The following is an 11,927-nucleotide window of genomic DNA, read 5'->3' as shown; positions in this document are numbered from 1 at the left end:
CGAGGCCGTGAGACTTGGCAAGCTCCTCCTGGACCAGATACGTGCGAACAGGCAGCATACGCACATGGCCAGGTCAGTGAACGAGATGAGCACTTTCGATGTGAAAATCGAGGAGCACCTAGATTCTGCGACCTGTCGAATATCTTGCGGGATTCGAAATCCCCGGCATATGACAACAAGTCAAAGTCCGGGGGTCACATCGGGAGACGCTGGAGGAGAAGTCGGCCGGCGCTCGATTCTCAGGTTAAGATGGCATCTCGAGTGCAGTGCTTGTCACTGCTCCAGAGAAGGCTGCAGTCGTGCCTAGTCGTGTCGCTGGCGATGGCCATGATGTTCTGCGATTGATTTCGTGCAGTGTTCCCTTAGCGATCACCATGCGCAGACGATCAGTAGGTCTTCGTATCAAAGCCAGCGGTGGAGACTCCGTCGCGTGCTGCGATTGCAATTCTGTGATATCTGGACAAATTGTGGTCGTGTCGTGTCACAAGTTTGATGTGTCTTCGCGCCAAGAAGTTTGAGCAAGTCCGCGTCTGAGCTTGCATCGCAGCTGCAGCTGCAGCTCGGAGATCATCGCAGCCAAACTCCTCCCGACATCACTTTTTCCGAGCATCCATCTCCCTTGAGCTCCCCGCCATGTCAGACCGCAGTGCCTCTCGCGGGCGCTCGCGCACACCCGGACGCCCAGCGACGGCGGCCAGCGAAGATGCGCGGCGGTCGAGATCGCGTTCCAACGACCGCGCCAATGGCCAGGACAACCGCAGTCCCAGTCGCTCACGAAGCCGCGATCGATCCATGGCCTCTCGCAGCAGGTCTCGCACTCCTCGCAGCGCCCAGAGCGGCTCGCGTTCACCGGCCCCTTCACAGCCACGTTCGGCCAAAATTGTCATCGAGAAGCTCACCAAAAACGTCAACATTTCACACCTGCGCGAAATCTTCAGCACATATGGCGAAATCTCCGACCTCGAAATGCCCATGAACAAACACTTCATGACGAACCGCGGGATAGCGTATGTTCTGTACACACAGCCTTCTTATGCAGAGGCAGCTATTAGCAACATGCACGAGGCACAGCTCGACGGCGCGTTGATCAGCGTGAGCATTGTTCTGCCGAGGAGGAGATTCAGTCGCAGTCCGCCGCCAATGCGTCCACCGCCAAACAGATTCGGAGAGCCTCACAGATTCAGAGATGGCGCTCCGCCTGCACCGGGCATGAGGGGAGGCAGGGGCGGCAGATATGGCAACCCACCGATGAGCAGAGGAGGGCATGGTGGAGGCTACAGAGATCGTTATGAGGAGCCACGGGACTCTTACCGCCCACGCAGCTACAGCAGGAGTCGGTCACCACCAGCGAGGAGAGGCAGATCTCCATCATATTCCGGGAGGAGCAGGAGTCCTAGTCGGACACCCCCACCGAGAGGCAGAGGAGGCCCTCCTCCCCGAGGCGGACGCGGTGGCGGACATGGCGGGCGGCGGCGCAGTCGAAGCTACTCGAGCTACAGCAGTCGGAGCCGGAGCAGGAGCGCGAGCAGAGACCGTGGTCGGGGCAGAAGATGAGCCAAAGGGCGAAGGATGTTTAGAAGTCTTCATTGAAAAGGACTTTAGCAACTGAGCAATTTTGGGAAGAGCTGCGTTCCCAGCATGTTTGTTCCTCCCGCCAGTCACGATGGCCAGGTCGGTGGAGCAAAAGCGTGTAGGATGGACAAAGTGGCACTGTGGGCGCGAGTAAGTCGCACCCCAAGGGACCGTTTGCGGTCTACTAAATTGTACTAGAAATCGTCAAAATGCAAGCCAAGCAAGTGCAAGATCATTTCTTAAGCCATTTCTCGCCATGTTCGTTTATTTTCACAAGAAGGCAGCCGATTTCCCGTTCACCTACCATTCATCTACACTGGCAATGTTTGTCCGTCGTTATGGGCGAAACGCAACAGCTACTCCGCATTTGAGAGCATGAATGTCCGAGACGGCGGCGCCAACTCGATCGCGCACAAGCTTTCTACGGCTGCCATGTCACAGCTCATGAGCAAGCTATTGTTCGCTAGGCTCCAATACTTGCCGGTATCATCGAATCAGCGCAAACGTGCCTCTATCTCGATACTGAAGACCAGCAGTAGTCATACCTATTATATGTCAGGATGACCCCAGTGCCTAGCGAGCTGGGCGATCATGCAGCTACAAAGCCTTCATCTTCTCCAGCAATTCCTCCATATTGTCCGCATACAAGTCGAATTCCCCAAACACACCCGTCACAGGATCATGCTCCTCGAAATGCAAATACGCAGTCTTGAAACCCGCCTTCCTCGCCGCAAGCAAATCCCACGCATGCGCTGCAACAAACCACCTTTCTCCATCACCTTCCGTGCCCAAACCTCTACTGGTCAACCAGCGGTGCGCATTAGCATAAACCCTCTCATCCGGCTTCGCCACTTGAATCTCATCACAACTCAACAAATGATCTTTATCCAACTCTATTCCCGCAAGTTCATAATACTTCAAACTCGCTTCTTTCCCTCCATTCGTCACACCATACACATCCCACCCCGCATCTCTCAACCCATCGTAACATTTCTTCAATCCCGGCCTTGCATCTAATTCTCGCACTTTCGCCATGACAGCTTCGACATCTTCGTCGGTGATGGAGGATAATGGGATGTCAACCACTGCGCAAGCACGTTTGAATGTTAATTTTAGGACTTGGGCGATGGGCGTGTAGTTCCCGCACAATGAGGCATAGGTGAAGTCCCGTTGGGCGGCGAAGAACCAGCCGAAGAAGAGGGATTTGGCGTCGATGACTGTGGAAGAGGGGAGAGATTTGGATTTGAGACGGAGGGAGATTTCTTCTATGGCGGGTTGGAAGTCGAAGCAGGTTCCGAGGACGTCGAAGCAAGCGGATTTGGGCATGTTGGTTTTCTTTGGGATGAGATCGCTTTGGTGCGGTAGAGAACTTTTTGGCGGCGATTGGATGGATTGCAGAGTGACAATGAGTGATGGAACGGTGAGAAGGAAGTCGAGAAAAGCTGCGAGTTGGGGTGTGAAGGTTGCGCCTACGTTTCTGGCTCAATGATGAACAGCTGAGGTTGAAGCTCTGTTGCTAGTGACGTAGCTCTATCGTTGATACCGAAGTGAAATGTTATTGCCGAAGAGAACTTGCGTTCTCAGCAGACATACAAGCTGCGCAAGATGATTGACGGGCTTCATTAGTATCCAGCAATAGATCAGATCACAGCCCATGCGTCTGAGTCCATACTGCATTGCACAACGTGAGGTGGACGAAGGAGGAAGGCATTGACAGGCTAGTCCTATACCGGTGCTAGCGCCATGCCAACCCCTACGACTTCTGGTTCTGACAGCTGCCTCGTCTCTCCACCGTCAAGACATCAAAACATTTTATTGTTTTCCAAATGCATATTCTCTTCCCAGATACAGCAGTTCTCTGAGGCCTTACTGACGCACCCCGCTCGACGCTCGACAAGGAACCTTCATCCAGCATCGATTTTCAGCCCTATTGCCAAGCCGTTCTCTGCTGTGGGCAATACCGAATTGGTGTTTGCTTCCAACTCAAGCTTTGCGATGATTAGGAATCTGAAAAGGGTCAGTTGGTCCGACGGCCCCATATGGCTCAAACATTTGCGTGAATCGGGAACAACTCCGAAGTGAAGTCGTCAATCAGTCATCAACCAATCTCCTGGGTTTGCGATCGCCGCAACTATTGGACAGCATGACTATTTCATGGAAGCACGATCTTTCGGGTCATTGGAACATCTGATGCGCAGAAGTGATCATATGGAGGTGTTCTGTACGATCTCTTCGTGATGATACTGCATAGCTCTTGCTAGGAATAAGGTTCATTGGTACAGAGCTGCCCTAGAGCAAGCGTTCTTTCCGCCCAGCCCTGACCAGGATGGCTTCGTCAACATCCTTTCTTCAACGAATCGAAAGCTGATGCTCCCCGAGGAGTTGTCTGAATGACATGCACCACAAATCTGGAGCCGACTGCGAAATAGGTGGTCGCCGAGCGTGACGCAGCCAAACATGCTGTCTCTCGCATGGCAGACACATGGTGCTCATATTACAAAGCTAACGAGTTGCTTATATCGCTATACCATATGGCTGACGATGGAAGAGGCTTTAGTGACTTGGCCCGCCCTTGATGAGCTGCGCCACCATATGCAAGTCCATTGACCTCGGGCGGCAAAAACGCTCACGAACGGTTCTCCACATTGCTGTTCCGCCTGCCATGCAGGTGAAGTGCACCCGAACTGTGTTGTCATTGCTAGCAAAGACAGCCTGTCACTCCCATGTAGATCGTCGCGGTCTGGGGATCGAAGTCAATCCGAATGAGCTACTCCCGGGATTTGAAGGAGAGAGCAGAGACCTAGCTCAAATTCGGAACTTTATGCGCAAAAGTTCAATAACAACCAACGGCCGAGAACAACACATATTTGTTGCACCTCTGCAGCCCGTTGCAATGAAGACCATATTTTTTCACCTTCTCTCCAGCCATGGTGGCAGGAAGCGGCCACGCATCTGGCGCTGCCGTTGTGGCGTCGTGTGTGACATTTAATGTTCTTGCTGCACTACTAACATTTGCTCGGTTATATACACGAGCCACAATCACCAGAAGTCTTGGGCTGGACGATCACCTCGCGGCTTTTGCACTAGTGAGTGAATGTATCACCTCATGCAGTGGCCTTTCCTCTAATTGCAACAGCTTCTCGCCATTTTTCTGGCCGTCTGTATGGTCAAGCAGGTTATTCAACAACACCTTGCCAACGCAGCTCCAGAAGCTGACATGTACTTCCAGTACACTATGGAATGGGTCGACACTTCGACACTTTGACACCCGACGATATGGTGCACTCGTTGAAGTGGTTCTGGGCCTCCACTTGGACATATGCATTGGGTTTGGGCGTCATCAAGACATCCATTCTGCTACAATACCTCCGCTTCTTCACGATGAGAAAGTGGCGCATCGCCGCGTTGCTTGTTCTCGCCATGAATGTCGTCTGGACCATCTGGGGCTTTTTTGCGTCCATTTTCTTGTGCCATCCTATCAGCGATTTCTGGGGGCCGCCGCAAACTGCCAATTGCATGAATCGAATGGCAGTATGGTGAGTGCGTTCTGCAAAAATCCAAGAACAGCCTACTCACGTTAAACAGGTATTCAATGGCTGGCGGATCGATCTTCACAGATATCTGCACGACCCTCTTGCCAATTGCACCTCTGAATGCTTTGCAATTTCCTCGACGACAGAAGATGATCTTGATGGTCGTATTTGCGTTGGGCGGGATGACTTGCGTAATTTCAATTTTGCGCTTGCCCTCGCTGTACAACATCTCGCAGTCGAAAGACGTATCTTGGGACAATCCGTCTGCTGCTATCTGGTCCAGCATGGAGCTTTACGGTGGCATCATCTGCTCGGTAGGCAATCTTTCCGCTTTCTGTCCTGAACACCACTGACCCATGGACCGCAGTGTCTGCCCACGCTGAAGGGCTTAGTCTCACGAATCTTTCCGTCGCTGTCGTTTGGTGATAGCTATTATCAAACAAGATCTGGCGAGCGTCTCGGTAGTCTTGGCCCCAACCCTCATAATACATTCGCGAGCTCCAGCTGCGATAGAACACTGCGAGAGAGTACCTATGGCATCGAAAAGGCTGGAAATACGGACACCGGCCAAAATCTGGAATTGCGGAAATGTCCTTCGACACTCAACAAGGATAAGAGGCCCTCTTCGACGGTGCGGCCGGTATCAAAAGCTTGGGACGATGAGGAGATCTTTTGAATGTGAAAAGCTCAGTCAAACCTCCACCTGTTGTATATCGGACGTTCAGCTCGCGATTTGGCAAGGTGATGCGAGCGGCGTGCTCAATGTCAGGAATTTCCCGACTGCACAACAAAAGCAACCTCCTTGGGACTTGATAAAAGCTACTCATGGATGTAGACTAAGGGCCACAAAAGCAATAGAATGTTTACAATCAATTAATGTACATACGAAAGAGAACAGAGCGTCTTGAACGCAACCTCATCAAAGTCCTCTCCTCAGCGCCTCTTCTCTCATCTCATTCAGAACCCGGAAGACTTCGGTCGCCATCAAAATATACAAAGGTCGCTTCGGCTCAGCGCAGACGTGGAATCGATCGGGGTGCCATCGATGCAATTCCTTCTTCAAATTCACCCCCGCTGCCTCGAAAGCTTTGCGTAGTTGACACGAACATGCAATTAATGTTCTTTCTTCTTGGTTGCATTGCGGTCTTGCGCAAGGTGTGACAACGGGCAGTGGTCCAGAGCATGGGTCCGGAAACCCGTTGATGAGGGCGTAGTTCGAGAAGCTCTGTGTGACGTATAGTTGCCACTGGCGTAATGCAATTGGGTTGACGACGAGAGGGGCCAGCCTAGGCTGCTGTGGTTGCGGTGGAAATTGTTGCCTTCGCGGACTTGGTTGCTGGTTTCGCGCATTGTTTCGTCTCTTTTCTTCCGCTTCTTCTCGACGCAATCTCTCCTCCTCCGCGTCTCGTCGCGCCCTTTCGTCTACCCTTCGACGCGAATTCTCCTCTTCTGACTCGCTGCGATCTTGTTGTGGCCTCGTCTTGCCAAACATATGTTTCCTCCAATATGCTTCCTGCTCCGGATGTTCTTCCGCCTGGAGAACAACTTTCTCTTGCATAAAGGGAATTTTGTTCGAAGGATACTTTATCCTTCCCTGAACTTCTTCCACTTCTGCCCAGAGCATCGCTTTTGCGTTCACGGTCCGCTCAAGTTCACGCCATAAGTGCAACAAATGCTCTTGGACGGCTTCTAGGTGCTGGCGACAGAGATTCAATCTATCGATGCAATTTGACAGTTCTGGAGATCCTTGCACATTGTAGCCGTGCGTTCTTTGAACATATCGGAGCTCTTGCTCTGCTTCTTGGACTTGCTCGTCGGCAGTGGTGTAGGCGCGGTTATGGATTAGAAGTTCCTCGGTTAGCATAGCGACGGTGGCCTGCGCGGCGCGGATTTCGTTGAATAAGTGTGGTGCTGCCATGGTTTAGCTAGCGACAGGTATGTACAGGTGGAGAGTGCTATTACTGTGCTGGAGCTAGAAATCATGTTAGCAGTCCTCGAGCGAATCCGGTCAAGGGAACAAAGAGTATGTTCACAGACTGTTACAATGGAAGCTGGGTTTAGTTCTAATGTGGAGAGGGACAAAGACATGCTGATCCAGATCAACAAGCTTTTTGATAGCATCACCTACTCGCAGGATTCTCGTCTGCTGCATCGCCAGTGAATCTGATGCGCATAGCAAAGCCTCTCGCTGATCGTATGTGTTGGTGTCGAGTGCGGCACATGGCAGATTTCGGCTAGGAGATAGGATGGAACAAATCGAACATACGGATCTTTGACTTTCAGGCATCTTGAACGGCTGGAATTGACATTCCCGCTCTGTTTGCACTCCAGTTTCGACTTCGTCGTTTCCAGTTCGTGTCGCCTATCTTGTATTGTTCATTGCGGCTTCAGTGGCGTCGATGTACCTAAGGCGTCTGCAGGCACGGTCAAGATACCTGACAGTTGCCATTTCTACTTGATGCAGTGTCCTGCGGTTTTGCGAGGCGGACATAAAGAAGGTACGTGGAGCTGGTGCAGGAAAGAGAATGAGGAGAAGGAAAAGGAGAAGAGAAGAGAAGTGGAGAAGTGGTCGAACTTGCTGCCTCAGGCTTCCACTTCCTGCCGCGGCTTCCGTCGCCTCAAACACGTCCACGGCCACAACCCGTGTCTTCCAACTCTTCTACAATCACAAGTCCTTGTTTTCGAGCTTCCTGCATAAATGTCAGACCTCAGCCACACCCCTTTCACACTGTGCAATCGTTATGCTATGAAGCGGATAGGTGGAAGATCATGCACATGCATGTCGGCCGATCCGTCCTCGTATCCAGAACATCATGAGCCTGGAATGCAGCCAGGAAGAGGCTCCACTTTGCTTTTCATCGCATGCTAGTACGCTCTAGTGCTGATTTCTGGTCTCAGAGCAGCTTCGGAAAAACAACTCTTCCCATGCTTTTAATTCGATTTCCCCTTCCAACTCCCTGAAACGTGGTGAGAGCATAGCAAAAAGGGCTAACCCTGCACCGGGATGGTCGTGTGCTATCGTACGCAGTGAAAACGGCACTAATTTTAGTAAACGTCAAACACAAAATGTCGTAGATGGTATGATCAACATCGGGCTCGAATTCACGACACGAGACTGCTGAGTGTCGTCCAGAGCAAAAGGCAGAGATTCCTCCCACCACAGCTCTGCGCTCATCAGCTTGTCTCACAGCCATGACTCAGCTCAAGCTTTGGACGTTGCTTCCAGCACTGTTCCGCCTTACTGTGGCAGAGTTTGGTATTGCAGGTCAGCTCTTTGCCCTCCAGGGAGGATCTGATGTGAACAACGCAAAACTCGCCTGGGCTGCGGTCAATGGTGCTTCCACCTATCGAGTTGAGCAACAGCAGGGCACTGGAGGATATCAGACAGTTGCGACTGTTCCAGGGACCACGCATGATGTCTATGACTTGAACGCGGGATCTACGCACTCTTTCCGAATAACGGCACTCAGTGGAAACAGCCAAGTCGACCAAAGCAGTGTTGCCACGCTCGCACCATACACTGCTCAAGACACCTACAGCACACATGACAACACGCAGCCATCCCCCACGAGGCTCAAGTCGAAGCTTGAAGCGAACGGTGTCTACTATCGATACAACTATCAAACATACTCGAACGGAAGTTTCAATCGCTTCGTTGAGCAGACGTCGAGAAACGGATATGACTTCACAGGCGACAAGACCGTCCTTACTGGTGTTACACTCTGTGCTCCAGCTAACTACAGTGGGTGTTCTGGACCATATTGCAAGCGTTGGCTGACACCGTACAGGTTGCAAATTGGAAGCCATTACATTCCTCAAGCACCCGTCCACGAACCAATTTGTGGTATGTAAGGCCGGTAGCTGAAACTACTTTGACTGACACGCCTTGCCCTTCTACAGATGTATGCACACTACGAAAAGTCACAAGACTATAGTCTCGGCTGGATCGCAGTCGCGCATAAGGATCCTACAGCGGAAGCTTTCACATTTGATGGCGCGTACCGACCACTGGGACATGACTCCCGAGACTTAAATTTCTTCAACGATGGCAACTCAGCGTGGATTGTCACCAGCACCGATACCAATACGAACAACAACATATACTCGCTCACTTCGAACTGGACAGCTGTGGACAAGTTTCTGGTCCAAGTGAACAAGGGCGGACATCGGGAAGCCCCTGCTGTGGCCAAAAACAACGGGGTCTACTATCTTTTCACCTCCCGTGCTGCCGGCTGGCTTCCATCGCAACCACAGTATGTGCATTCCATGCTTTCTACGTAAGAGCTTTTGACTGACCTTGGCCAGGTACATATCAGCCTCAAACATGGCGGGACCCTGGAGCTCACCCGTGAACGTCGGCAATACGGCCACGTTTGGCTCTCAGAGTGGTGGTGTCAGCCAACTGTCGAGTGGGCAGCTTGCGATGAATAGCAATAGATGGAGCTCGAACTGGCCCACTAAAGGTGGACAGACTCGCCAACTTATGCTCCCCGTCTCTGAGGTATGTGTAGCTTTCATGACACTATGTGACTCAATGCTGAGCACTCCTCTCAACAGGGCTCTGGAGGCTTTATCTCCTACCACTACTACCGCACAGTCCAATACAGTGACGATGTCGCCACCAAAGGCCATGGCATCTATGGTGTGCAGACTGGTCGCATCCTCTCCGATGGCAAGCCAAGCTCCAGCAGCGCGGGTAATGCCAATATCGCCTCCGCCAATGATGGCACCCAGAACAATCCCGCGAATGTCTTTGTGCCCAGCGGCGTCCCATTTTGGTACCAGATCGATCTGCAGAAAGCCCACACAATCTCTCAAGTTGATCTCTCGACTAAGCTGGTGCAAGGCTCTGAGACCTTCTACAAATACAACGTCACTGGCAGCAATGATGGACGGACTTTTGAGCTCCTGGCAGATCAGACGAACGCCGTTGATGTTGGTTTCAGCGCAGCTTTCCCAACCTCGACGCAGCAGTTCAGGTACATTCGAATTAATGTCGAGAGTGTGGTGAATAATGTCAATGGTAAGCTTGATCTGTTCGTTTTTATCGGAACCAAGTGAAGGTACTGACGAGTCGACTTTAGGTCAAGCTGCAAATTGGGCTGTAGGAATTCACGAAGTGACTGTGTACGGTAGTTGATTGCATCGCATATCATGATTGATTTGCTTAATTTCAATTGGTTTCCCATCCGGTCGCCACCTTAAGCGGCGCGCGAAAATGCTGAAGCCAAGGTGTGGAGCGTTGGCTTGCCTTCACTTGCGCTGCAGCGCGCAATCTTCGGTTAGTATCGCGCGGAAGGCACCAGAACAAACAAAGTCTTCCCAAACTTGTGCTCAGCTCTACCACCTCACGTACATCACATGTCGGCGCGATGTCTTCGGCTGGTGATGGCACCGCAGTGAAAGATAACATCCCCAACTCCACACCAGCAAAAGATCACCGTCTTGTAATTGACGGCCTCAGTCTACAGAAGCTCGATAAACTTCAGTCCGTTGTCATTGACCGCTTGGGTGGCGGTGGGTTTGGTGACTGGTGGGTTCACGGACACAAGTCCAGCAACGACAACAGACACCTCGCCCTAGAAGAAGTCTTCGCACTGAAGCGCGCCATTGAGGACCTCAACACAACTTTGACGCAGCAAGGTCGCGCTCCGGAACTCCTCGACAAGGAAATCAAGGCAAATTCGAAGGCTGCCGTCACCATGAACACGAAGACGAAAGAGACCATGCGCAGTCTTGTCGCTCAAGAAATGGAAAGCAAGATGCGCGACATCAGCATCAAGACAGAGCGTATGGAGAACCGCCAGATAATCTTGGAGAAAGAGAACAAGGACCTCCGCGAAGCCCTCGCATCACTTGGGGCTAAGATCAAGAAGAAATGTGACACCCAGGCAGCAAATAACAACCAAGAGATTCGCGAGATGCAGGAAGCCTTCGACAAGATCAAGCGTGAAACTGGGGAAGCTCAAACCGCTTCCCAGGAGGCAATACTTGCAATCAAGCGTGAAACTGAAGAAGCTCAAATCGCTTCTCACGAGAGACGACGCGCAATCGAAAAAACTTCAGCCTTGCTCAAGAAGGAAGTCTCGTCCATATACTGGAATCTTGCCGATCGAGTCGAGGCAAAGTTAGAAAGCTTGGACACCGACTTGAAGAAGACTAAGCAGGATTTGGTACTTGCGAATCGCTTCACGGTCTGGGTGATCGAGAATATTTCGATCCGGGGCAAATTCGTGGACGAATGTCTTGCCGCTATTCGAGAGAAGGTGAAATGGAAGAAGCCTGCAGAACCTCGATATCCGTAAGTCGATGCTTCCTTATATGAGCCTGCGATGTGTCGGATCCAGCTGACTATGGCAGACACTACCAAGATCCCAAGTACAAGGAAGATCACCCTGATGTGTGAGGGAATGGTACTTGCATGGTAAAATTTGTGTAGCAACAATAACTAATAACCATGTCCGAAACATGAACGACACACGCACAGCAGAAGCAAGCTGGGGTCCAAGAAAGCGTTGTATGGTAGAATCAAGGCGAAGCATTGTCGTCACCTCCTGTAACTCTCAAAATTGGGCTTTCATGATCAACTGCAGTGATTGCTCTTTGGTGTTCTCAAAGTTGCCACTGGAAGATCTAACGAAGCCGGCCAGATTTAGCACTAGGCCTGCATAGGCTCGAAAATTGCAATGGCAGGAAACAATGCTCTTCAAGCAATGCAAGCATAACCTAGTGAGAACGCGACAACGTAAGCGCGCACACGTGCTGCTTAACGAATCCCATGTTTGCTTCGGTTCAACGATCGGCGAGGCGCGAAGACAGATG

At 51.5% G+C, this 11,927-nt stretch overlaps 6 protein-coding genes across 6 annotated transcripts; 4 read left to right on the top strand and 2 right to left on the bottom strand.

The window, feature by feature from the left end:
• Window positions 1–633: 633 nt before the first annotated feature.
• On the top strand, window positions 634–1,609 carry RHO25_003569 (uncharacterized protein; the record flags this gene model as incomplete). Its single annotated transcript, XM_065602415.1, has 2 exons — window positions 634–1,267; window positions 1,323–1,609. 2 exons carry the CDS (start codon window positions 634–636, stop codon window positions 1,607–1,609), a joined length of 921 nt encoding a protein of 306 aa, XP_065458487.1.
• Window positions 1,610–2,169: 560 nt separating this feature from the next.
• Window positions 2,170–2,898, bottom strand: RHO25_003568 (uncharacterized protein; the record flags this gene model as incomplete). Its single annotated transcript, XM_023599066.2, has 1 exon — window positions 2,170–2,898. The coding sequence occupies one exon, from the start codon at window positions 2,896–2,898 to the stop codon at window positions 2,170–2,172; it is 729 nt and encodes a 242-aa protein (XP_023456053.1).
• A 1,601-nt stretch (window positions 2,899–4,499) lies between these two features.
• RHO25_003567 (uncharacterized protein) lies at window positions 4,500–5,781 on the top strand (the record flags this gene model as incomplete). The annotated part of the gene is made up of 5 exons (XM_023599065.1): window positions 4,500–4,658; window positions 4,709–4,733; window positions 4,802–5,108; window positions 5,158–5,419; window positions 5,473–5,781. The coding sequence occupies 5 exons, from the start codon at window positions 4,500–4,502 to the stop codon at window positions 5,779–5,781; spliced, it is 1,062 nt and encodes a 353-aa protein (XP_023455333.1).
• Window positions 5,782–6,024: 243 nt separating this feature from the next.
• On the bottom strand, window positions 6,025–7,023 carry RHO25_003566 (uncharacterized protein; the record flags this gene model as incomplete). Its single annotated transcript, XM_023599064.2, has 1 exon — window positions 6,025–7,023. One exon carries the CDS (start codon window positions 7,021–7,023, stop codon window positions 6,025–6,027), a length of 999 nt encoding a protein of 332 aa, XP_023455332.1.
• A 1,274-nt stretch (window positions 7,024–8,297) lies between these two features.
• Window positions 8,298–10,245, top strand: RHO25_003565 (uncharacterized protein; the record flags this gene model as incomplete). The annotated part of the gene is made up of 6 exons (XM_023599063.2): window positions 8,298–8,847; window positions 8,894–8,949; window positions 9,006–9,358; window positions 9,411–9,606; window positions 9,663–10,128; window positions 10,190–10,245. 6 exons carry the CDS (start codon window positions 8,298–8,300, stop codon window positions 10,243–10,245), a joined length of 1,677 nt encoding a protein of 558 aa, XP_023455255.1.
• A 232-nt stretch (window positions 10,246–10,477) lies between these two features.
• On the top strand, window positions 10,478–11,511 carry RHO25_003564 (uncharacterized protein; the record flags this gene model as incomplete). The annotated part of the gene is made up of 2 exons (XM_023599062.1): window positions 10,478–11,406; window positions 11,466–11,511. The coding sequence occupies 2 exons, from the start codon at window positions 10,478–10,480 to the stop codon at window positions 11,509–11,511; spliced, it is 975 nt and encodes a 324-aa protein (XP_023455254.1).
• Between the last annotated feature and the right edge of the window lie 416 nt (window positions 11,512–11,927).

Source organism: Cercospora beticola, chromosome 2 (genome assembly GCF_033473495.1).
Source record: "Cercospora beticola chromosome 2, complete sequence".
NCBI lineage: Eukaryota > Fungi > Ascomycota > Dothideomycetes > Mycosphaerellales > Mycosphaerellaceae > Cercospora > Cercospora beticola.
This window is presented reverse-complemented; position numbering and strand designations above follow the sequence as displayed.